Source organism: Hippopotamus amphibius, chromosome 4, assembly GCF_030028045.1.
Source record: "Hippopotamus amphibius kiboko isolate mHipAmp2 chromosome 4, mHipAmp2.hap2, whole genome shotgun sequence".
NCBI lineage: Eukaryota > Metazoa > Chordata > Mammalia > Artiodactyla > Hippopotamidae > Hippopotamus > Hippopotamus amphibius.
The window spans coordinates 20,206,004-20,233,286 of record NC_080189.1 but is presented as its reverse complement, the minus strand read 5'-3'; the positions used below and the strand labels follow the sequence as shown (position 1 = coordinate 20,233,286).

General features: G+C 37.1%; 1 protein-coding gene across 4 annotated transcripts in view; it reads left to right on the top strand.

Annotated features, from left to right (window-relative positions):
• EXOC4 (exocyst complex component 4) overlaps positions 1–27,283 on the top strand; it is a 752,882-nt gene that overhangs the window by 220,178 nt on the left and 505,421 nt on the right. Inside the window, exon 10 of one of the 4 annotated variants that reach the window (XM_057730964.1) lies at positions 18,796–18,902. The exons of the other annotated variants lie outside the window; for them this stretch is intronic. Coding sequence (XP_057586947.1) covers positions 18,796–18,809 — 14 coding nt within the window. The 3' untranslated portion in view covers positions 18,810–18,902. Of the gene's footprint in view, positions 1–18,795; positions 18,903–27,283 lie in introns of those variants that run through there. 4 annotated transcript variants of the gene reach the window in all.

Here is a 27,283-nt window from a genome sequence, read left to right as displayed (position 1 = left end):
CTCCTAGAAGCAGACTCTTACATAAAGGAAAACTTGATATTGGGAGAGAGATGGCATCACAGATTTGTAGGGCTAGGACAGACTCATCAATAATGGGTGTTAAGACAATTGATTTTCCATAAAGAGAAAATCAGTTGTTAGATTTGAGCCTCATATCATTTAGGAAAATAAATTTTTGATGGGTTGAGAACTCAGATGTGAAAGGCGAAACCTGTGAACGAGTATGCTCATAGCAGCATTGTTTGAATAACAGAAAACTGGAAACAACTCAAATGCCACAGACAGGAAAAAGGAATTATAAGTTGTGTAGCCATGATTCCCCATGGTGCAGTACTACTATATAGCAGTGAACATGAATGAACTCTGCTATACATTAGCTTGTTTGAGTCTCCAAAGCAATCACTTAGGAATATATATAGTCTACATCCATCTATTTGAAGATCGGAAGCAGTCGGAACTGAATAGTATCTTCTTTAGGCATACTTCCTTATGTGATGAAAATGTGAGGAAGGTAAGGTAGGGACATAAACATAAAACTCAGGAAAGGGATCACCTCTGGAGAGGATAGAGGAAGATATAATCAAAGAGAGGAGCACATGGGGTTTGAATAGTAGTGTTGTGTTTCTTAAGCTCATGATGGAAATGCTATCTCTTGTTTTATTATTTTTAAAACCATACAAATGTCATAGACACTCATGTATATATATAAAATACATTTCATAAAAAGTATAAATAGAATTAATTTAAAAAAAGTCTTCTAAGTCTTTAGAGACAAAACCACATATGTAGTGTAATGCTCCGTTTAGCAATCTAAACAAAATTAGGAGTTTTCTGTGGTAGCTGAAGTAGTTCTCTGTGTCCCTCCCAAAGCTGTAAATTAGTGTTGAACCTTAAGGAGTTGATGAGAAGACAACTTGAGAATCAGGAGGGCTCTCTCCCCACTGACCCACGCCTTCCTCTCTCTCATCCTCCATCTGGGTGTCAGAACCTCGCATTAAGGAAGGTCAGCAGCTATTCTACTTTTCTTTGCTGTTTTTTTCTAGGGATTCTGGTTATTTATTGAATCAGTACAGATTTATCATGTGTATTCGTACTGGACACTTTACTTGGCCTTTAGGATACAACAATGAACAGAACCAGGTTTTGAGTTTTGCCTTTGAAAGTCAGAAGAACAGAAAGGGTGCATGAATGGGTCCTAGAGACTGGCGCTTGTCTCCTAGCACTTGTTCTATATTAACAGAGCCCCTGATTTTTAGCCAGACACATGGCCACCCCAAAATATAAACATTTCTAAGCTTTCCCTGCAGCCAGCCATGGACACGTAATTCTAACCAGTAGAATGTGAGTGAAAGGGATGTGCCTAACTTCAGGTCTTACATTTAAAGGGAAGGAGCAGGCTCTCCTCTCCCAGTGCGGTGCGTGTATCTGGTAGAAGCTGTTCACACACACAGGATGAATGAAGTGTGGTGGGGAGTCATCCTAGACCACGCTGGTGAGGCCACACTGTCGGGATGGTAGGGCATTGGGATAAAGGCAGCTTGGGTTTCTAGTACCGTGGAGTGTCACACTCTGATGACCAGAGCCACCATTCCTTCCCAGACGTCTCTATGAGAGAGAAAGAAACCGTCTCGTTTAAATCACTAGTATTACTTGCAGCCCTACTTATGTTGTTTTTTTTCCCTACTTATGTTCTAATTCATTCAGCATACAAGCACGTGATCGCACCCTGTGATATGTGCTATGATGGAGTCGTATATACATGTAACTGAGATGTGTGTCAAGTTCTGGGAAAGGCAGGGAGGCATTCATAAGTATTTAAGGTTTGAGCTGCTTATAGGGGATGAAAGGAAGCTTTCCAGGTAAAGAAAGAAGGGGGGTGGGCATTTCAGGCAGTGGGCATGGAAAGATAAATGCATGCACGTGTGAGAGGATAGGCTTTTCTTGTTTCATAACATGAATTGGTTGTAACTTTTTCTGTTATTTAAGGAAATCAGTTCCAGTTTACAGACCTCTACTAATTATAATTTGTTACTTTCAGGAACCAGAGATGACAGAAAGGACACCAAAGCTGTTGTGAATGGCTTTGGCCATTACACATGGGGACAATTAAGAGATGAAGAATTAGTGGGAACCAATGGTGATGATAGGAATAGAAAAGATGATTATACTAGCTCAAAAGCTAAATATAATCACATACTGGATTTTCTGAGCAGTGTCCAAGAAGTATAGCCTTGCCACTGTATTGTTAAACATCCTATAGGAAAAATAACTGTTTTGAACACAACTATGGTAGCGCTATCAATATCAGACTGTGCGTGGTAGATGCGACCGGAGGTATTGGCAGCATCTGGATCAGGAAGGACCAGCCCAACCTAATTCCACAGCCCCTTGTTCAGCTTAGGCTGCAAATGGCAGCTTGCTTCTAGGTGGAGGTGGCAGAGCTCTGTGTGCTCACATTGGCTTTCCAGCTTGTAATTGTGGTGTAGATGAAAATGTACATCAAGTTACTTTTGGCTTCCCCACAGTTTGAAACTCGAAAAACCCATATTAAAGTAATACATGATAGTCTATATGACTGCTACATGAATATTGTAATAGTCATAATATAGGACGTTCATTCCTAGAATTGCGATGACATCTGCTGAACTGCAGCCAGTTCATTTGCATATTTATGCCCACTTAGCTCAAATAAGTCCCTTTTTGTTTGCACATTAATGCCTGATTTCAGCACTAGTTAACTGATTTACATATCCCTGTTCAGTTGGTTAGTGAGGTTCACATGTGGAATATTGGTGTGGCTCTTTGTGCTTTGAGTAGCTAGGGGAGCGTTGTGGTTTCGGGGAGGTGTCCTGATTACTCATCTCGCTTTTACTAGGCGAGTCACTTTACCTTTCTGAGCCCCAGATTACTCAGCTGTGTAATGAAGCCAGCACTTACCCTGCCTCTTTCCTAGGATTCTTGTAATCAATGTATTGGAGGTGACAGCATGCAGTCATCATTTCTAGGCCAGCCATACTCAAGGCGCTGCTCCTGGAACATCTGAATATGGGAGAGTTCTAGGTGCCCTAGAAGACAAGACATACAAACAGAGACAGTTTTCATAAATGTTATAAGTACCTGGGGAGCACGGAGGAGAAAACACAACATTCCTGGGGAAGTCATAGAAGCTGTTACAAAGGAGGAGTCACTATATTGAAATAGGAAAGATAACCATACTGACCAGGGGAAAGGGCACTCACTGCAAGTAGGGGGAGGATGTAAAACAACACACAGGTATGTGAGAGCTTCAGGGAACTGCAAGTATTTCATTGTGGTTGAAGCACACAGGGAAGACTGGACCCAGTCAAGGGAGACAGATGGGCAGGTCTCTAGGGACCTGATATAACAGCAGGAAGGCATGGTTTCTGTCCTGTGAGTAGTAAGGATTTAAAGCAAGAGAGTCACCTAATCGAATCTGTATTTCAGTAAAAGTGTTCTGGTGGCTGGTGGGGGAGAATCAGTGCAGCAAGACTGGAGACAAGGTGGCAAATTGTGTTATTGTTCCAGATGAGAACTTATAGAAGAGTATGCCAGCTTTTTAGAAGGGTAATAGCAAGTGAGGATGGAGAGGTGGGAATAGATCCAAAAGCTAATTTCGACGTAGAGTCAGTTGGACACGATGACTCATTCTGTGTGGAGTTTGAGCAAGAGATAGGCTTGGTTCCCAGTTTTCCAATCTGGTGACTTGGGTAGATCATGATGTTATTTGTTGTAAGATAGGAAATACGAGAAGAGTTTTTATGGTGTTAGGGGCGAAGATAGCTTTTTTTAAATGTGTGTTTTCATGTTTCTCTTTTAGTTTTGTTTAGGTTTATCTAATCTAACTTTAGCTAATCTAACTAATCGAATTAATCTATTATCAACTCCCTCATGATTAAGGCATTCATCAGGGTTTGATTACCCATTTCCATTCTGCTTCCTAAGTGCAGAGGATTGGAGTTACAGGGTTTTTTCCACTCCCTTCTCCTTTTTCTATTTTTTAATTGCAAATACTGCTTTCTTCTTTCTAGGATTTGGCTGATATGTTAACTTTAGTGCCCTTCTAAGTCTCTGAAGAATATGAATTCTTCAATTTTTATTTTTAGATGTATTTTATATTTTTATTATTAAAATCAAGCTACCATTCATCTTTCTTAATAATTTGCTTTTTGATTTTGTACAAGTCACTTTACCAGTTTTATCAATTGTAAAGAGAAGTTAAATGATTTACCAGACTCTGATTCTGTCCAAAGCTCTAGATTCTCAGCCAATCAGTCGCTCTCAGTTGTGAGTCTGAGGACTAGTTAGTGGTTCAGAGTGTGGTCCCCACAGCCAGGTTTCCTATCTGGGTGACTTTGGGCAAATTAACTCCCTTGTGTGTCAGTTTTATTTTCTATAAACTATGAATATTAATACACCTATCTCATAGGGCCATAGTGAGAATGAAATGAGTTAATACGTGTAAAGCATTTACAGCCATGCCCCGCACATATTAAGTACCGAATAAATGTTAATTATTGTTAATTTGTCTGTGACTCCCCTGCCCCACCCTCACCCCCGCCCCCAGCACTTAGCATCAATCTGCACATGTAGGAGACACTCAATAAATTCTTCTAAATTGAATGAAAGAATAAGCATGCCAATGGACAAATAAGTAGACTCTCCCACAATGGTCCTTAAAACTGTTCTGCTTCTTTTGTTTTCTTTGACGAAGTCCTTTTAGCTAGTTGAGTTTAGTTGAGAAACCATGCCTACCTTGATGATCATCCCAATCCTATAACAGTGTTAAGTGGCACCCCCTGGATAGGCTGGGTGCAACACATCTGTCTCTAACCCTGAGGGCAGCGCTTCGTGACGCTGTAATGACCCCTCTTCCCAGTTATATGTACTCCTTAGAGATAAATATTCATGGCAGTAATGCACGTAGCCATTTCTCTTCAAAGTTATTTTGATCTTCAGTATCACTAACTGGGGATTTTATGATGCACATAATTTAGAATGATGAGTATATGGCTGGAAAAGAAAAAGAGTCTAAAATGGAATGGACATTGCTTCTATTTATGAGTTAACTACTTTACATCTAAGCATTTGGCAGTGTTTTATATACCTTGTTTTGCTTTCCTCTTTCCTCCAGTTTGAAATTATTTTCTTGCTACTTGTGAAAATGAAAAATAAAGTTATCCTCTCACTCATGATTTGCTAACACCTCTTAACCTAAAAAATCCTAGAGCTAGCGGAGAGCTCGACTTCATACTGTAAAGGGAAAGAAATTGAAATGATCTATTGAAAACAACATAAATTTTTAAAAACAATACACAATGTGTGACTAAAACGAAGTAAAAAAAAAAAAAAAACCAAAAACAATTACAGTGAGTCTGAAAGGGGAATTTCTGACTTGGCCTGGAAGGTGAGCTGTGAACTGTGTGTGGACATCATTTTGCACAGTGTGGCTACAGAAAGAGGACTGATCAAAGTGAGGCTGTGAACGGGACAGACCATTCACTCGTTGGTGATTATCTACCCTTTGTAGAGTCTGTGACTCTGGATTCCGTTGGAATCAGTAATTCCAACTCCTCTTAAATATTGCATGAGTTATTAAAAATTTTTTTTCAAGAGAAGATCTTTTGCCACAAAAATTGTTCACAGCCTCTAATTTGAGTGGTTGACTGCAATCATTTCAAAAGTATTTACTCTGATTAAGTTAAAAGATGTAGTTTCCTCAAAATAGATGCAGAATTTGTCTTATTTCCTAAGGAATTGAAATCCTTTGTCATCCCCAAATCAGTCAGTATGGTTCTTTTTGAACTTTCACTTCTAGAACATTTTGTGGCAAATATAATGCCCCCAAGGGGAATAATTAGCTCAATTTTAGATGGCATTTGTTTAGTTTTTAGCCATAATTGTTTCATTTTACACTTTGAAATTTGTTGCTGCCTCAAGTATTTTAGAATACTATAAATTATATAAACAGAAACTGTCTCTGACATGAGCCTAGGAACTGAATCCTATCTGATAGTCCTTTTTTCCCCCACCTTATTTTTTTTTATTATTGCCATTTTATTATATTTTACTTTTTATTGAGGTAGGGTATACCCTCAGTGAAGTGGGTGAACTGTGCTTATCTTGAATATACATCTAAAATTTTGCATATGTATGCAGAATCCTGTAACCCGCACCCAGAAGGTGTTTTGGTGCCTTTTGCCGGTCACCCCCCTCAAGGTAATCATGATTTTGGTGCTAATGCTGTCGCTTAGTTTTGCCTATTCTTTAACTCTGTATAAATAGAATCGTACAATATCTTATGTATCTAGCTCTTTTGCTCAGCATCAAGTCTGGAGAGTCATTCATGTTACTGAAGATATAGTTTGTTTTTATTGCTGTATATTCCAGTGTATGATTGTGGGGCAAAATATTCATTCCTTCTGTTAATAGACATTTGCCATTTCCACTTTGGGGCTATAATACATAAATATGCTATGAAGAATTTTGTACATGTGCACTCATTTCTCTTGAGAATTAACCTGGGCGTGGAATTGCTGGGTCATGAGCTAAGTATGTGTTTAGCTTTAGAAGATACTAACAGCTGTTTTACAATAACAGAAATTAATAGGACTTAGCCTGTTAAGTTCTCCATTCTGGTGGATGTGTAGTCTACTTTATTAAAAAAAAAAATCTGTAAGGTCTCCCTACTTGTGGATATGAGTATTCAGTTTACAGGCTGTTTCCCGATTCACTGATTGATAGTACTACAGCTTTGTATAGTAAAGTGAGCCTGCTTCTTCCTAGGAAGTCCTGATTGTGTATATACTCTCTTACCCAGAATTCTTGGGTGGCCTTTCTTGTTAGAAATCACCTGTTAGTCTGTCATCACTTTTGAGGTGGAATATAAAGATAGCTCCTCTCTTCTCTCGTTGCCATTTTTTTGGTCAGTGGCTTTCTATTTTTAATCACATCTTTATTACATGTGTCTTCTTGGTATTCTCATTGGTGGTAAGCAGAACTCTAAATTGACCCCAGTGACCCATGACCTTTGTAATTCCTCCTTTGGTGTGTGGGCCAGATCTGTGAATATGGTAGAATGTCAGTCCCATGATGAGGTTACATCATATGGCACCTGCAGTGGGATTTTGCAGATAGGATTAAAGTTCCTAATGATTTATCTTTGAGTTAATCAAAAGGGAGGTTACCCTTGGTGGGCCCAACTTAGTCCAGTGAGTCCTTAAAAGAGACAAGAAGCAGTACAGACGCTAGCCTTGAAGAAGTAATTGTGAGAAGAGTGGGCCGTGTAAAAGACCTGAGGTGGTTTCCAGATGCTGAGAGTGACTCCCGTCCAATAGCCTGCAGAAAAACAAGGACCTCAGTCCTACAACCACCAAGAACTGGATTCTGCCAACAACCTGAATGAGCTCAGAAGAGGACCCCAAGCCTTGGATAAGGTTGCAAACCTGGCTAGCACCTTGAATTCAGCCTAGTGAGACCCTGAGCACAGGGCCCAGCTGACCCACAGAAATTGTGAGGTAATCCAATGGGTGTTGTTTTAAACTGCTGAATTTGTGGTAAGTTGTTACACATCAGTGTTGCCAAACATTCCCTTAGACAAATGGAAGTTGCTAAACTAGTTCCCTTACTGTAAGCAAGGAAAAAAATCACCTTTTTTCTTCCTACCCCAAATTCACTTGCGCTGTCAATCTTGCAGTTACTCCCTACCCCTCCAGTTCTCTATAACTTTAATTTAGAAGCTAAGAGGGACTTTGAGAAAGGATGGAGGTCTGATGTGTTTCTGTAGACTTTATAGTATGAGATAAGAGTTCAAAAATTTTTTATAATCATTTATAAGTACAATAAAAAACATCATGATAACCCTCTAAGGCAAGCTGTACAGAATCTGTTACCTCTCTGGGCTGTCTCATGGGCACCAGACACTGAACATATCGAAATCAAACTCATGATCTCCCCTTCTCCCCATCACCCCCAACCCTGCTCTTCTGTCAGTGTACCCGATTTCATTACATGGTATCCTTGACTTATTCATTGCTAAACCCAGAAGTCATTTTTGTCTTCACCTTTGCACTATACAGTCTGTTACCAGACCCTGCTGTTACTGCCTCCCAACCCATCTACAGTGACAAACCCATCTACAGTTTTTATAAATGGCCCTTGCCTTACCCAGATTTTAACTACTGTCACCTCTTGGTTGTTACTGCTTGTACCTTGAATTTTTCCAAACCATTGGTTATACTGGAGCCAGAGTGATTTAAAAGTATTCAATGATTTCTTATGTCCTTTGTACTAAACCCCATGTCCTTAATATGCCTAATAAGGTTCTGTGTGATTTGGCGACCATTTTACACACAACCTCTTCTCGTCCCCCTTTTCCAATGGCCTTCTCATTGGATTTCTTATGACCTTCTTTTGGACTTCTTAGAACTTGCCAAGCTCATCCAGAGCTTAGGGGCCCCCTTACTTGGAATTGGCCTGCCCCTGTCTCCTCCTTCTCCTTGATAAGTAGTTGTTATCTTTAAGGTAGTTCTTTGCTTTATAAAAAGATTTTTGTGTAGTACTTAGTAAGTACTTACCATATGTCCATCAGTATTCTAAAAAATTTTGCATGGAGTATCTTCTTAACTATTACTTCCTTCAGGAAGCTTTTTTTGTTTTCTTTGTTTAAATTCTCCCAGACAGGGTTAGTTTCCTTATTTGTAGCACATGGCATGCTTATAGTTATTCAACTAATTACCTGCTGTTAGTTGTTTGAAATGTGTACTTCCTCATTTTAAGTCCCACACAGACCGGAACCTTGTCCGTTGTGTTTACCCTACATACCAAACTCCTGGTTTGGTGCTTGGCGTATAAGTTCCCAATAATTATTCATGCTTTTTACAAATGAAAAGTTCAGTGTTACACATTAACCAAATGGTGAACTAGACAGAAGCGTAGGTATGTTCTCTCCAAGTTTAGAGCTTTTTCCAGTATGTTAATAATACTTGAGGAGATAAATGACTGTATCATAGATTATACTAAGAAGGAAGTTAAGGGAAACCAATGCTAAGAGAAGAGAGTGGAGTTACTGAGATGGCATTTTTTGAGTATGTACATATTTATCACCTGATTCTTGTAATCATTTTGTCAAGTAGGCCTTATTTTCTAATTCTTTTATGGCTAAGAAACCACGGCTTATAGAAGTTACATAACCTGACCAAAGTCACAAAACCAATAAATGATGGAGATGAACAGTTAATAGAGTTTCATTATATAAGGTTTGCAGAATAACTTGCATTTGAAATGGCTTATGTTTTTCTCTGTTGAGATAATTTACACACAGTAAGCCACATTTATTTAAAATGAACAAGTTGATGAGTTTTGATGGGTGCGTACATGGATATGGGACACTTTCATCACCCAAAAGTTTGTTTGTGCCCTTTTGTAGTCTGTTTCTCCCTCAATTTCCAGCCCCAGGCAGCTACTGAAATGATTTATGTCACGAGATTAGCTTGCAATTTCTGTATTTTTATAAATGGAGTCATATAGTATACAATTTTGTGTCTGGCTTCTCTCATTCAATATAATAATTTTGTCATTCATCCATATCGTTGCATGTATCAGTAGTTTTGTGCCTTTTTATTGCTGAGTAGTACTCTGTTGTATGGCTCTACCACAGTAGATATGGATATATCACATTGTTTATGCTTGCAGCTGTTGATGTATGTTTGAGTAGTTTCCATTTTTTGGTTGTTGTAAATAATGCTGCTCTAAACTTTCACATGTAAGTCTTTGTGTGGGGTGTATATTTTTCAATTCCCTTGGGAATACTTGAGCGTGGGATTGTTGGATCGTATGGTAGGTGTATAACTTTTTAAGAAAATGCCAGTTTTTAAAGAGTATGGCATTTTAAATTTGTACCAGCAGTGTTTGCCAGCCTTGGATTTGTCAGTCTTTTTAATTTCAGACTTCCAAATGAGTGTATAGTGGTGATTTATTGTGGTGGCTTGTACGTTTTTACTGTAATAGCTTATTAATGTAGAAGGCTATACAACTGTGGATTTGAACATTCTAAATTCAAATTAGAATCCACCTCAAATCTTTTTTCTCTTGTTGTTAATAACTAGTCCAGACCTGTTGTTCTATGCTATTTCTTTTGAAATAACTTTTAAAATATTTACCTCTAGGACGTTTTTAAGTATAGAGGAAAAAATAGACATTACTATTTTACAAGTCAGCTGGAGAGCCACATATATATATATTCGTTCATATGTTAAAAACAGTGCTTACTGAAAGTACTGATTGTTGTATATCTATATAGTTTCAGCATCTTCTGAATGTTTGTATAATATTATCAAACAGCAGTGAGTGAGTTCTAAGTCAGTCCTGCTCTGAAGCTAAAAATTCCCAATTGTTGCCTTATTAGTAATCATAGGACTAATGCAAAGTGCTGCTAATTAAGACTTTCTATTTTTCTTTGCGTGCCACCATGGCAGCAAATGGTATCTTAAACTGACAAGCTGTAAATTAAAATTTGCAGAATGCAAGACCTAGTCTAGGGAAAATGAAGTTATGTATAGGTGACTTGTTCCATTTGAATTAATCAAAGGCCAGCTGTGTTCTCTGATGACAAAAACGAATCTTGACATTTGGGATAATGAAAATTCAGTTCAGCACCTCTTAGAGATGTGTGATAATATATTGTCAGTCAGAAGCAGAAGGAAAGAGGGAAGCAAAAACGCGGGCGTATTAAAATAGACAATGTGACAGGTGGACACTGCTGGATTTCCAGTGTCTAGGAAAAAAAATGTCAAGGGAAACCTCTTTTACAAAAATGATAGGAATAGCTGTTTTATGGAAGGAAGGGAAGAAGATTTGAGTTTTGATGTCTGACCTCTTTGGCACTTGCCTTTGTCCATGATTCCTAGTTTCACGGTTTATCTTACTGGGGTGCCGGGTGAGGCATGAAAGGCCTGGAAAGGAGACTCACTTTTTTGGTTTGACAGTATTAATGCAATCATCTAGTTCATACCTTGTAAGCCCACTTATTATTTCCTCTGCATGTGTTTTTTCTAGTTTAGCGGATTAGCTGCACTGTCTCTTCAAAGGCTATCCAATCAAGGAGGGGTTATTAAAACCAGGGCGATTTATGACTGAGAATTAATTAGAGAAGCATTTTCATGCAAAACATCCAATTTTTTGATTAGCAATGGAGCAGGGCTGCAATTAACACTCTAGGAAGCTTAAATTTCCAGCTTTTTGATTCTCAGGAAATGAGATTATCAAACCAGGGTCAGACACTTGACAGCAAAGCAGGGGTGGGAGAGTGTGAAATTATATGTAAAAAAAAAAAAAAAGTCTTTTGATTTTAATTCTGAGACTGCTAGTAAAGCAATGGAAAATTCAGAGAAGTGGAAGAACAAAAAATCTGAAAATGCAAGAACCTGAATATGCCTGATTCTTTAGTGGCCTATTTGCTATGCAAAGTATCTGTTGTAAATGTTTGCTTGGAATATGTTTTAGAAACAGAGCAATATATTTTGTTCTCGTATTATTACTTATTATTCAGTCTTTCCCCAATAAATTTCTTTTAGATATTCAGTGGCTGAACAAATATTTAAAGTGTTTGTGTGCTTTGGAGAGAAGCCAAAATTTCTTTCATTAGAAAAGGAGGTTTCTTTTCTAGATGGTGGTTTGCTGTTTTTGGAGTCTATTTATTTTCATTGGTGTTTTTAATTATTTTAAATCACTTGAGACAAGAGTCGAGGTAAGTGAGTTATCTCAAGACATAGATTACCATTTAATGATAGGTGACCTTGGTCAAGCTTAGGTGTCTGCGATAAGAAGTAAGGACCTCCTGTAAAACAAAGTGGATGCTGTCATCAGCATAATTGGTGCTCCGCAAGGAGATAGAACATAATGAAAATTCATTTGTTCTGGAAAATATTTTTCACCTTCTCTTAATTTAGACATCTAATTTCCATTGAGAAATACAGGAACCATGCATCTTTTGTGTTAGCTCACTCTGCCAGGGTAACACTCTGTCTTTCCCTTCTTCATCCATTAGGTTCTAAGACGTCTAAGTAAAGGGACCTTGTCAGTATTTTAAAATCGCCAAATCTTCTCTTCACTGTATTTTTCCTGTGCGCTTATGATGGTGCTCTGTGTATCTGAAGCTGTTGATAGGTACTACTTATGGACTGCCTGCCTACTGACCTCAGGGAAATGGTTGGCTTCCAGTGCTAAGGTGAACACAGGTGAAGGGTCCCTTCCTAGGCCTGGGATGGAGGTTGGGAGTTAGGATTCGTTGACAAGCCTGTGTAAATCTGGTTTATCTCATGTTCTCCCAGACTTAACTTTTCTATTTCCATAAAGGGTAGGCGCTTTTGTTAGAGTCTTGAGGGTTATTTTTAAAAACAGCTTCATAAGCAGTTTCTGGACCGTGCTAACCATGAATGGAGGAGACCATGTGACATCCATATAATCAGTGATTTCTGTCATTGCATTTTTCTCTCTAAAGCATCTCTGATTTGGGAACGTGACACGCTGATCTAGTCTATCATTCTTGCAATCCCACGGTGGAGCCTCAGCTTTGTTTGTCAGTCTTGCTTAATCCTCTTTCCTTCGTTGGTGAACAGTATCCATCACTGGCTGGATGACAGTTGGCTGCAGTTTAATCTTGGGGAGAGGAGGAGGAAAACTGCCAGTTAGAGGCTAAAGAGTTGGTCTTGTCAGATTTGTAGCCCAATGCTTGATCTTCATGTGTTTGGATGTTGATTATATGCTTTTTCAGGTGTCCAGTAAATATTTACTGAGGAATTTGTAATGTTATGTTTATAGATCTTTGTTGTTGTTGGAAAATGTTTCTACATGTCCAAATCCATAACACAGGGACTGAAGCAGACGAATAGCTAACCTATGTGTGCATGTATTGGGTGGCTTACAGGAGATCTGTGACCCCATCATTGTGTGCAGATTTGTAAGAGATGGGGGGAGAAGTTGCCTAATTTTCATTAGGTTTGTAAAATACTATTATGACGTGTATATGTGTAAATATGCACATTCACAAGTACATATACAAAAGAGATCTCAACTCTGAGAGCCTTATCTATGGAAGAAAACAATCAACTAACTTCAATAAAAGCGCATAAAATGATATCCTTTTGTAACAAGTATGAATTACATACATACCTGCCTATATTCAAATGTTTAAGTATCAAGGGTAGGCAGAAATAAATGAATTTATAAAAATTAGGAAAATTAATCAGGAAAGGCGTAGTAATTTAATATGAATCATTTTAAAGAAAGCAAGTGGAGTGGAAAAACGAAGAGGATTCTAGGGTTTTTTCTGTTTAGTGGAGTGGAAAAACCAAGAGGATTCTAGGGTTTTTTTCTCTAATGTTAGGTTTTTAAAAACTATAATTTGATATAGCTCAATCAGTCATTTAAAGAACTTGATTTGCTTTAAGCGGCTTACAACCGTAATAACCTTATTACATTCTGGAATTCCCAGGGGTGGGGTGAAGGTGTCAGCTGTTCTACTGGCAACATTTCTGCTTTGTTTGGTTTGCTATGTGTTCAGTTTATACAGTGGTGAATGATGGACTTGGAAGAAGACTATTTAAAAATCTTTGCTGGCAGTGATTAGAAAAGAAAGCTTTTACTTTAAGTACGATATAATCAATCTTTAATAGTAATTGACTCAGGTATGTTTATATGATTATACGTGTTCACATATAGATATTTAACTATTAAACCTATAAGTATTTAATTATTATTGAAATTTTCACTGGGAAAATGACATTGTTATTGAGTATCTGAAACTCTGTTTAATCCCATTTCCCATTGAGATACTTGATTTGATAGGGATATCCTATTCTAGCAGAAACAGATAATAGGGAAAGGAAATCAATTTTCATAGGATCCTGATCAATCTAGTTTATGAAATTAGATTTTTATGAACATGAGAGTTGGTGTTGGCCAGTGAAAAGAAAGGTTGAAATCTCAGGGTTCAAAGCAGTGGTTTGGGAGAGATTTAGATTAGGGATTGAAATATATGAGTCATTTGTGTGGTAGATGGAAACACTGGAGTTGCTGAGCTTTTTTAAAAAGTAAGGATAAATGCAAAGAAAAGCTCAGGACTAAGTCTTGGTTGAAGAAGCATAGCTCATGAGATGTGAGGATTGTCTTGAATACGTTAGGGAGAGGGTGGGCAAGTGGCTGACTAAGGTTTATAAGTGTAAAAATCTTTCATCAGCTTTTTCTTTTTTAATTTATTTTTATTTATTTATTTTTTTGGGTATGTTGGGTCTTCGTTGTTGCTCCTGGGCTTTCTCTGTTTATGGAGAGTGAGGTGCATGGGCTTCTCATTGCGCTGGCTTCTCTTGTTGCAGAGCACGGACTCGAGGCGCTCAGGCTTCAATAGTTGCAGCTTGTGGGCTCAGTAGTTGTGGTGTACGGGCTTAGTTGCTCCAAGGCATGTGGAATTTTCCTGGACCAGGGCTCGAACCTGTGTCCCCTGCATTGGCAGGCAGATTCTTAACCACTGCATCACCGGGAAGTCCTCCATCAGCTTTTTAAAACACTCACCTAGAAGAGGTCCTAATGGTTCCCAGTAACAATAATCAAATGTTTGCTTTTGCTTCTAGTACCCTTTTGTCAGTTTTGATAATTATACCTCGTGAGCCCAATGTATCCAAAGCTGTGAGTTTATTTTAATGATTTAATAGTCTGCTCTGGAATGCAAGTTTCCGAGTTAGATTTGTATGACTTTTGCAACCACTATGATAATGGTCAGTGAAACACATCTTTGGATAAATGATGGCATTACATCTTTAAAATGTTTTGTTCTGATGACATGAAATAAACCAGAGCCATGAAAATTTTTCTAACAGATAACATCAAGAATTTCTCTCCATCTCTTTTGTGAACCTTCTTTGAGGCCCAGGTAATTGCAAAACCACCCATGTTCCTGAGAAGACTCCAAACTCACTCTGATTCTTCTAAGAATTTAGTACTATTACAAATCACATTGCTGTTTTCAGATTTCTCTCTTAATTGCTTGATGGTGTAATAACAAAAGCTTGATGTTCTGTAGTTGGATTCCCTTAAATAATGTAAAAAATGTTATAAATGATTAGTAGCTTGGGTGACTTCCCACATCTTTCTCTTGGAGTCCTAATTGCTATGTTTTTATGGTTGTGTTCAGCTTAATTGCCATTAACCACTGCTGAAGTCTCCTGCTTACTCACCATGCAGTCGTTGCCCATCAGTGGCATTAGGTACAGGGTGAATGAACAGTCCCTTCTTTGTGTGTGTTCAACGGATTTGAACATAATTGCAAATGGTCTTCCTCAACTAGAGTTCTTTGAAATGGGAGGTATGCTGAAGAAATACTTCCAAAAATACTTATTCCATAGAAGTTGGCTTATTTGGTAGTTGCATTATAATTGGCAATTGGATGACAGGTTATGTCTTAGCATATCTAAATGGGTTAGGAAGATACATTTCTTGATATATGTATGATTGAAGTTGAAGGTAAAACTCCATGGTAGTGATTGAGTAGTCTAAACATAGTCATGTGTGTAAATGAAATTTGGATGGTTTTAGTGGTATTAAACCCCTCAAAACATTATATTCTACTATAGGAATAGGAAGCATCTTATGAGTTAATATACTGTAGTGGTTTTACAACTGTGTTTGTTCTAGAACACTTAGATGCCTGAAAAAGTGTAGGAAATTGACCAGTCAGGATTCCTAGTCCTCCCTTGAAATCTTCAACCAGGCTTAAGGTCTTTACTTTTTTATTTTATATGTTTGGATTCAATATAAGCTTTTTTTCTTTCAAGTGTTCCTCTGTAAAATTCTGTGTGTTTTGAATTTTATACATGAAATTGTTGTTCATATTGACTGCATTTTATGCATGAAGTTGTTGTAAATGTTTGGTAAAACCATTTAACCTCTCACTCCTGTTCATCTGCCCAGATGATCCACTGTAAGGAGTTTAGTGTGCATCTTTCTAGTTCCTGTTCTGTGTATTTATAATATGTATCAAGTGATCTCACATATACATATTTTTCAAATTGCTATTTCAAAAATGTTGCAGTGAACACTTTTATGAACATTTTTGAATACTCCTTTAAAATAGGTGTCTAGAAGAGGAACTCTTGGGTAAGAGGATGAGTCTCTGAGGTGGGATGAATTGGGAGATTGGGAATGACATATACACTACCATGTTTAAAGTAGATAGCTAGTGAGAAGTTGCTGTATAGCACAGGGAGCTCAGCTGGGTGCTCTTTGGTGACCTACATGGGTGGGATGGGGGTGGAGTGAGAGGCAGACCCAAGAGGGAGGAGTTATATGTATACATATAGCTGATTCACTTTGTTATACAGCAGAAACTAACACAACATTGTAAAGCAACTATACCCCAATTAAAAAAATTGAATATGAAAATTTGAATTTGTGTAGACTACTAAACTACTTTCCAAAAAATTTACCAGTTCACACTCCCTCCAAAAGTCCATTTCTTTACATCTTTGACTTGATTAGATATTATCAATTTTTAAAGAACTTGATGGGTTATATATCTGCTTACTAGCCAGGTTTAGCGTCTTTTTCTACATTTGACATTGCAGGTTTTTAGCTGAATGACTGTTACTGTTAGAGTTGAAAACTCTTTGATCTTTACCCCTTTCCTACTTTATATTGGGTTGTCTGTTTTTACTTCTCTTTAATGATTTTTAGATACTTTTGTATGTTCTAGATTATACTTTTTTCTTCCATAATCTGATACTTAGGTAAGATTTAATTTGTGAGGGAAAGATTATTTTTCTAAAAATAATTTAAACCCACTAAACTAGTAATGTTTTTGGTGGTATGACTTCTTTCAGATGGATGGATAGATATTTTAAAAAGATTCTTAAGTAAGTAGCTATTACAGTTTTCACTGGGTAATCTATTCTAATGTCTCAAGTCCCTATAAACTTTGTTTCTCAGCTTATAAAAACATTAAGCAAGGAATAATAAACATCCTCAGTTTGAATATCTGTTCAGCTTACTTAGCAGTCTAAAAATTTTTTCTTAACATGAAATACCAAGATTTTATTGTCTTCTAATCAATGTTACTAAGTAGCAACTTGACTCTAGTTTTTCTTCCTAAAATTAGTTTGCCTTGTAGACGGTGATCATCATAGTATCCCTTCTGGATAGATTGCACGTGGGCATCTGCCCTTTTTAGAAAGGAAGAACAGATGTCCAGTAAGTTGCTGTGGGTTGTACCACAGCAGAACCAGAAATCAGAATCTTGCTCTGTTTAGATATGCTGTCAAGAAAAAGATATTTGGCATGCCATTGGGGCATAGCTATTCTGTCTAGCAGTATGTGGTCCAACCTGTGGTCTTTCCTGTAAAAGGCATGAAAATCACTCCTGTTTTCTATATCTCAAGACCTCCATGAAGGGTTACCACCATGGGGGCTGATCCCCGTAGCTGAGCATGGCTGGTAGAATTCTAGCATGACTAGGTGACTTTTTCCCCATCACCAGCAGCTAGCATTGAGGTATAAACTAAGGTATAAGGTAGGGCATTATAATTCCTCTCCTTTTAAAATCCAAAATCAGCAAATACACAGTTATTTTTATCCATGGCCACAGAGGTACCGAATTGAATGTGTAATGACACTTATTTGTCCTTGAAAACTTAGGTATTTTCAGCAAAACAAGTGCAATATAGGGTATATTCTGAGACAGTGTTGTCCAACCTTAGGGTGCATCAGAAAACCTGGAGGATTTGTTAAAACAGAGTCTTCTATACCCTATTTCCTAAGTGTCTGATTTGGAATGTCTGCGGTGGAGTCTGAGAATTTTCATTTCTGACATGTTCTTATGTGATGCTGAGGGTGCAGGGAACTCATTTTGAGAACCTCTTCTCCAAACCTGGTCATAAAACAAGGATCAGGGTAGCCCTGTTGTCTCTGACCAGCCACTTTTGTTGCCTCTTTAATACCACAGCACTTAGGAATTATCTTATTTTCCCTGGAGAAGATCAAACCTAATAGAATTATGCATGTACATTAAGAGATCATCAACTTTACACCTTTTCCCCTGGGCCTAGAGCAATTTGAAAAGAGACATTCCCATCAAATGACATAAAACCTGTAGCTGTAGTAACAAATTAACAATTACCAGGCTCTGTAATTGGGTGTTTGTGCTTCTCCTTCATTTGGGTTTATGTATGAATTGCAGAGCTGGAGATGGGAGAACGTTGAGGGAAAGGATGAAGGGGGACTGGCTTTCAAATTTTGTTATTCCAATAGGGATTGGAGATGCTAATTTTGTATTAAAAATGAGTAGTCAGTTTAGATGCTTATAATAGGAACACCACATTCTTGAGAAGAGTGAAATACTATACAAAGATGCTGTCTTTGTGCTAGGTGTTTAGTTGTGTATTAGTGTTGAGTTTTTATTCCACACTTTCTTTTGATTATTTTTGGTCCTGAGCAATTTTAATAGGAATCTAGCAGAACCTGCTGGTTGCTTAGTCAGAATCCATTTACCTGCCTGCTTCTCCTCCTTTTTCTATAAAAAAAACAAAAAATCCCCTTTCTGGTTGTATTCTAGGTGGTAATGTTCCTAGCTTAGGAAGCATATCTCCAACTGTCCTTTGCAAGTGGGTGTGGCCAATGAAATATAAGCAGAGGTAGTTGGATAGGGCTTTTGTGACAACCACCTCCTTAAAAGGAGCTGACTCAGCTGGGAGTTACCATTTATAAACCCTCCCTCTTTTTCTCTGCTTGAAGTTCGGATGCCGTAGCTGAAGTTTCAACAGCCATCCTGAACTGAGGCCACCTTGATACCGGGAGCCAAGCACCAATGCTGGTTGAGCAGGAAGGAGCCTCAGTCTCTGATGACCCTGAGTTAGCGTTCCAGCTCTAGACTGTGTGCCTTTAGATTGGAGAGAGAAATAAACCTCTGTTTTGTTTAAGCAATTTATCTGGATTTTTTGCTATTTGCAGGTAAACTTTGCAATTCATATTGGAGGTGGCATTTCCTCTCTTTTTAAAGAAGGGCTTATCTTTAAAACCTATGAGGCATTTTTACTCTTGACCCTGTAAGTTCATTATAAACTATCCCACGTGTGTGACTAGGTCCCTGTCACCTTACCACCTCTTCTTTTTTCTTCTTTCCTTCTGGTGAAATAGCATGCTTTCAGAGTCAGGTACATCTGTTTTATTTTTGATGACATTATTGATGTATAATTAAAATAACATAACATTCACCCATTTTAAGTGTACAATTCAGTATTCTTGATGAATTTACTGAGTTGTACAAACATTATCACAATCCAGTTTTACAACATTATTTATCACCCCAGTAAGATCCCTTTTGTCCACGCACAGTAAATACTTACCCCAACCTCAGTCACTAATCTACTTTCTGTCTCTATAGATTTGCCTTTGGGACATTTCATATACATAGAAGCCTGCAATTCTGTGGTCTTTTGTATCTGGCCTCTCTTAGTTAGCCTAATTGTTTGAGGTTCGTCTGTGTTGTATCATACCTCAATAGTGCATTGCTTTATGTTGATGAACAGCATTCTGTTACATGGTTACACTGCGTTTTGCTCATTCATCAATGATGGACATTTGGGTTGTTTCCACTATTTGGCTATTTTGAATACTGCTGCTCTGAATATTGATCTGCAAGGCTTTGGTGCACCTGGCTTTGAACCTTAGCTCCTCCACTTAATAGCTTGGTGACCTCAGGTAAGTTGCCTAACTGCTCATCTCTAATAGTTGTGATTTCCTCATCTCTAAAAGGTGATTATATAGTCTTCCTTGTGGGTTGCTATAAGGATTAAATGAAGTACTATAAGAGATTATTTATTGAGAAATCTAAACACTGAGGCATATAAGCAATAGCATTTTTTTAAAGCATACATTTTAAAATAAATCATACAGTTATCGTGATTTTCAGTGTTGCACTGTGGGGTGGTGATAATTTGACCTACAGGGCTGCAAGTGACTGATTAGTATCGTTACGAAAGTTTGTTAAGTTTATTATGGACAGAGTGGTACTTATCACAGCAGAAGCTGTAGTGACTGTATTATGATACTCCTGATGTTACGACAGTAGTGATGTTTGGTTGTTCACATGATTGGCAGGTCAGAACCATCTTATAGTTCTAAATCACAGTGTGCAAATACGTATTTTAATTAGGGAGGCAGTTAGAATTTAAGAGAAAGTATTTGCAGCTTTTAGCCCTGTGTTTGGTATTATTTTTATCTTTAAAATTTTTACCCTTTTCAAAAAAAAAAAAGCTTTCTACAATATTCTGTGTCTTTTTTGTCTTCTTGAAGTGAATATTTTAAACATAAGATAGCTTTTATTGATAAATTCAAATCATCATTATGAACTTCAAACAGAATATTATACTAAGGTTTGAGTCTGTTTGTCCTTGATCCACATCATCCAGGATCTTGGCTCTTTGTATTCTTGGTTTTTAATTTAATTTAGTTTATTTTAATTTAGTTCAATTTAGTTTTCCCTCCTTCCCTCCCTTCCTTTCCTTTCCTTATTGTTGGATATTTTCTTCTGCTCTTAGCTTACTTCCTTCTAGTCATCTTTGTTTCTCATTCTTTTCTTTAGACATAGAAATTGGATATGACTGTGTTGTTCTCTGTAAAGTAAAAATAAACAGACCCGAGGTGAGTAATAAGGCTTATGAAATTTGTAACATCTATCTTGTCTCTTGAGCAGACTTTTTGGTTTACTTCCAATGCTTGATTATTATCTGGATTTATGAAATTGCTGGGTATATGTGAGCTTTATTTGTTCTCCAAATTGCTGGACAGTAATTGGGCAGGGGACACAATTGGTTGTTGCATTGAATGGTGTTTTTCTGGCACATTTGTGGCTGACCTACTGTCCCATATCATGCTTGTTAACTTATGTATGTAGTGTGATGCATAACCTTAAGTGTCTGTTATATGCAGACATTGCTCTAGGTGATGTACATGTATTAATGATACTGATAATATTTTCTTACTATTATGGAATTCAGTTTGATTGATTTAGTTCTAATATTCAGCTCAGAGGAGCATCCCTATGTTTATAACAAGTAGCTATTTTTTCCTTCATATAATTTTTAATAAATTCACTTTTAGAATGAATGTTCTAGAAAATTTGACAAAGAGGTACTTCTGTGCAGCACCAGATAACTCCTTCAATATGTAAATTATTAAAGAGAGGCTACCTAGTCTAGATTTAGAGACTGTCCATGAAGGCAACAAGATGCACCAAAGGTCTTAAAAGGAGAGTAATGAAAAATACATCATGTAACAAGGTATAGGTTAACATCTTTGAGTTGATTAGATAGCAGTGAAAGTGAGGGCTTAGACTTCAGGGTGCTGAGAACCTGGCACTGTAATGAGAAAAATCTGGGTCTCCCAGGAGATTGTGGACTATTTTTGATTCAATATTTTATGTTTATTATAGTATGGTAAATGATGTTATCTGCATGTAAGAAATTTTTCTCTGATGTTGTAGAATATTCCAAACTTGTTGCCATCACTACTTGATTATTATTGAGAAGTTCAGATTGATAAAGTCAGTATTAAAGTCTAGTTCTTATTATATTGTGGAAAGAATAAATTTTTTAGAGCTTGTTGTTTCTTTTTGTACACATTTCTGCAAGAGCATTTTCTGTGATTACTAGCTGCTCTTTTTTTGTGTGGTATGGTTTTATATTACTGTTGGCTTTAAGTATTACCCTGTGAGAGGGATAAAGAACTGGATGAGTATCATTTTGCAACTGGTTGATATTGACACACGATACAGTGTGTTGCAAGAACTTCAGAATGTACTTTCTTTAGGCAGGTTATAAGATCTTTACATCTTCTGACCTCCTCTCATCTTCTGACCGTGGAGGTCGCACAGGACACTGAATTTACAAAGGAACTTGTTTTTCCTTTTTTCTTTTTTTAAATACACTTATTTATTTATTTGTTTGTTTATGGCTGCGTTGTGTCTTCGTTGCTGCGCTTGGGCTTTCTCTATTTGCAGCGAGCGGGGCTACTCTTCACTGCGGTGCGTGGGCTCCTCAGTGCGGTGTCTTCTCTTGTTGCGGAGGAGCATGCGCTCTAGGCTCATGGGCTTCAGTAGTGTTGGCTCTTGGGCTCTAGAGCGCAGGCTCAGTAGTTGGGGCGCATGGGCTTAGTTGCTCCGTAGCATGTGGGATCTTCCCCGACCAGAGATCAAACCCGCGTACCCTGCGTTGGCAGGCGGATTCTTAACCAGTGCGCCACCAGGGAAGTCTGGGACTTGTTTTTCATCAAGTCAAGTTTTTACAGTAGCAAAAAATAGGTGCTCTAGTACAGCCAGTTTCCAAAGAATTTACCAACAGCGTGTCTTTTTCCAGTTAAAAATCATGATCAAAATAAGGAAAATATGTCATTAAAGAGCCTGTTGTCAGTAACTGTGGTTTCATCAATCTGAATAGAATATTCGTCTTTGATGTTAATGGACATCTCATCAGTGCATCTTTGAACTGAATCTCATTGCTCAATGGCAGTGTTTTTAAAATACTGTAAGTTTAAAAGAAATAAAATACTGGAAGGACTTTGATACATCACTACTGCAATTACTGTCTGATGTGGGTCGTATGATAGTCTTAGCAACTGTATGGACACTAGAAGGTTTTAGGGAGCTTTTTTTGGTTTTGTTTTGATATTTTGCATCTTTTTTTCTTTTACTTTTTAAAACACAGCTTTATTGAGATGTAATTTACATGACCATACAAATCACCCATTTAAAATGTACAATTTAATGGTTTTTGGGGTATGCACAGTTGTACAACCATCACCATAATAAATAAAATAAATTGAAATTATGTCAGAAAGGCTAAAGAGTTTTTCCCAACAGCTTAACACTATTTTTATTTTTAATTTTTAAATGAACATGTGATTTATTTAATTAATTGGAAACCAGTCAAATGGTATAGCCAGTTCAGAATATTTGAGAAACTGAGTATGTATCTATTTTACTTGTTTATGTTTATTGAAGTAAAGTTGACTTACGGTATTATATTAGTTTCAGGTGTATAACATAGTAATTTGATATTTTAATAGATTATATTCCATACAAAGTTATTATAAAAAATTAACTGTATACCCTGTGCTGTACATTATATCCTTGTAACTTATTTATACCTAGTAGTTAGTACCTCGTAATCCCCTCACCTGTTTTGCCCCTGCCCCCACCCTCTGGTAACCACTAGTTTGTTTTCTGTATCTGAGTCTATTTCTGTTTTATATATTGTTTGTTCTTATTATATTTGTTCATTTGTTTTATTTTTCAGATTCCATATACAAGTGAAAACATACTGAATTTGTCTTTCTCTCTGACATTTCACTAAGCACAGTACCCTCCAGATCTATCCATATTGTCACAAACAGCAAAATTTCATTCTTAACCAGATACAAGCTTGTTTTGGATGTATCAGAAAACCTGTGCACGTCTCTTAAAATACTTACCAGATTCTTTTTTATTACCGTTTTTGTATCTGTCTCATTCAGTAGAGGTAACTTACTTATTTTGATGTTTTCAGGGACAAGCACAGAATCTAGCCCATAGAAGAAATTCAGTAGCATCTGAGTATGAAGGAATTGGATTTCGGGCCCCTGGTTTTACCCAGATGTGAAACGTTGAGAGATGAATTTGTCATTTGAGGAAGCTGATTTGAGAAAAGGGGAAAACAGTGCTCAGTTAAAATATTGTACAAATTTTATTTGCACCACATACAATATTTGGTGCAGAATGTTTAAAAAGGTAAAATACATATTCCAGTGACAAATGAATGGTTGCTGAAGTTACATTATAAATGTAAATAGCACAAGTTATTAGTTTACATGAACTAATTATGGACGATCTTTCGGTTGCTCATGCTAAGTCTTCTCCCTTTCAATTCCGGAAGCCCTACCCTCATTCCTCCTTGTCTTATTTCACCACTCTCCTTTTTTCCCTTTATCTTTTTCTCTCTCTGTTCCTGCTTCCTGCCTAACCCTCTCTCTCACTCTCTTTCCCTCCCTATGACAAGCTCCGCAAGAGAGTAAAGTTTTTGAGTTTCATTTGTACCTTTCTTTACTTAGCCATAAAGACCAACCAAGTATGTGTTGAAGACAGCCCTATTATGATGGGAAATAAGCTTCAGATGCAGGATGATTACTGTTGCTGATGGTGTATAAATAAAGGATGTTATGTGGAATGTTGCCGCTTCAGGGCTAGTATGCGCGTATTACATGATCTGGATGGTAAACTGAGCCAACCTAATAACATTGGCTAGTGGAAATGACAGTGTTTATAAATCTGCACAGTGACATTTGCATAAATCAGGTTTTAACTTTTATTGCATTGAATACAGTTGCTATTGTTATTTTAATCAGTCTTCCAGAGCTGTTTATGCTATGGGAAACACTAGCTGAGAATTTGAAATCCTTGGAAATAGGATGATTTTTATTTTACCTCATCTTTCATGATGGTTGCAATTAAGATTTTGTTTGTAAATCACTCTGCCATAGCACATGAGAAAAAAGCTTTTTCTTTCATGAATTTCTCAATGGAAATAGTTTTTGTCATTTCTCTTTAAAAATGCTTTCTCTTAAACAATCACCGTTCCTTATTTATTTCTATAGTTTTTGAAATTTGTATTGTCCCCAATGTATTTCAACAATAATGGGAAAAATGAATGATAACCTAGAATTACACCCCAGAGCAAAGTATGCTGTTTATTATTTGTTGTTTATTCCAGTTCTGTTTCATATAGTATTTGTAACTTTAACAATGCAATAATAATGGTGTGGATTCAGCTTTCCTTAAAAATGGATTTAAATAGTTTATCTAAGGATCTATTTACTAAATCAAAATCAGCAAAGGCATTTCATTAAGAATAATATTCATCCTCTTCAGCCATTTTGGTAAATTTTAAGAAGTGAAAGTGTAGCTTAATATCAACCTTTACTAATGCATTACAGCTTAATGTTTTAAACAGTCAAGCTAGCAAGAGCTTTCCCAAAACAAACATGCAAACAACCCCCCAAACTACAGGTGTGGGCCACCATTATCTTTCCTGAGTTTCATGCCTTTAATCTGTTTTGAGTCTCTCTGAGGTGAATAATATGTGTGATTTGTTTGAGTTTCAGCCATTATGGACTTCACATATAATGAATTTCAGGAAATACATAACAACTTCTGCTTGTAGATAAAGACAGTAATATGATGGAGTGATCAAATACAAACGCTCGTTTAATTTATTTTACCAAGACATTTATCTGTGTTTTATTTATAAGGCATTTGGAGTCATTCATTTTGTATGGAATTCTTCCCCTCTGAATAACAAATAATATATTATCATATATACCGCACTGGAGGAGGGAGTGATGAAAGCCGTACTTGAAAATAAAAGTTTAATATTTGGGGCTCACTGGGCACAATTATAGTGACACTGTCTTTGTTTTCAGCTGCATCGTAATTGTGTGTGCACATCTGAAACGAAGATTGAGATGGCACAGTTGTGTAGAAGATAGAAAATCCACTGTTCAAAGAGGGAAGAGGTGTTTCTTTTTAGCGGCAGAGCATTTTAAGTGCACAGAATCTGTCTTGGAAATATCCCTTTGTAACGTCCTTACACACACATGATTTTAAGTAGCTCCATTTTATGAGTGAGCAGAATAAAACAGGAGCCTGTCTGCCCAAGGAGCTATGATACAGCCATATGAAAGCCATGGTCAACTGGTTTTGAACTCTTTTCAGAAACTGTGTCAGAAACAAGTCACTCTGCACTTTGTGTTTGCTTCTGCCTGATGCCATACAGAAATACTTCTGAAGCTGCATCGTAATGATAATTGTTATTTACCCTTAGTTAAAATTCCAGCTAATAACTCCAACATGCCACAACTTCTTATGCACTGATTGCTTGAGACCACCCACTTCAGGGATAGTTTAGAGGAAAAGATCATGCCAGAAACAGAAGTTGAAAGTTTAGAATCTCGTAACATAAATGGGAGATGATAGTGCTTGTGTACCTCTGAAAGCAGGTGCTACATATTGAATTCAGTAAGGATTTAAATACATTAGTGGTAACAGCTGCCTATAAATTCGTTTGGGTAGATCCATGCAATGTTGAGATAGTTTGTTGTCATGTTTTTCCTAAGTGTGGTCCCAGACCACTCAAATCTTACTGTAAGATTCCTTTCTATAATGAGCTCTTTCTTAGCATACTGAAAGTATCTGACTTATACACCATTATTAGGAATATCCCTGATGCACGGTGATTGAACTGTCAACGTATTTGATAATTGTAGAGATGTTGGTTTGTGATTGTTTTAATCTCCTATTTAGAATTTCACGAAGCTATTCTGTTGTTGGGCATCTGAAATCCTTTTTACACGAACGGAGAGCTTTGACCTGTTCTATCTTATATGACATTTAGCCAGTTGAATTGTCCTCCACAGGTTATTTGCTAGTTACTACTTTCATACCATAAGGGCCGTATGTGGAGTGCCCCATAGTGTCAGTTCAGTGGTACCTTCGGTGGTATTTTGGATGGAGGAAAATGGCTCCTGAGCTGCCTTTTCCTGTCCCAGAACAGCCACTGTTGCTAGGTTAATAAAGGCCAAACCGATTGGTGAAAATTATTTCTCTTGAGACTAAATAAGACATCTCAACCTTCTTAAGGCTTTGTTGTAGTTTCCAGATGAGAATAATAAGCTGGTATTGTTTCCTAACATGTTTGTGGATTTCAGAAGAGAACAGTATGCATATGTGTTTTCTTGGAAAGTTCTTCCTTGTGATGGGGTTTATGCTGGAGTTTCTGGGAGTATTCTCTCTTCTCCATCCTACTTCCATCTTTTAAAAGTAGAATTCTTTGCCTTCTTTGAATCATGAACCCCTTCTTAGAATGAGATAAATGCCTTAAAAATGCATAGAAGCACAAAAGGAACCAACTATACTGAAATAGTTGTAATAAATGACAGTACCTAATGGCAACTCTAATAACACTAATTTCAAAGCAGTTATGAGCATTAGTGTAATTTTGAGATACTCGCAACAACTGCAATATGATATGAAAATATTATTGATTTCTATCGGTGACAATGTTACATGTATGTTAATATTATTGTAGTTATTGCCTAAAATCGTAAATGAAGAAAATGCAGAATTTCACCTACCAGTTAGTAAGTGAAAGATATGTTTTCCCTATCTGAGGTCATTATACTCCTTGAATTCTAT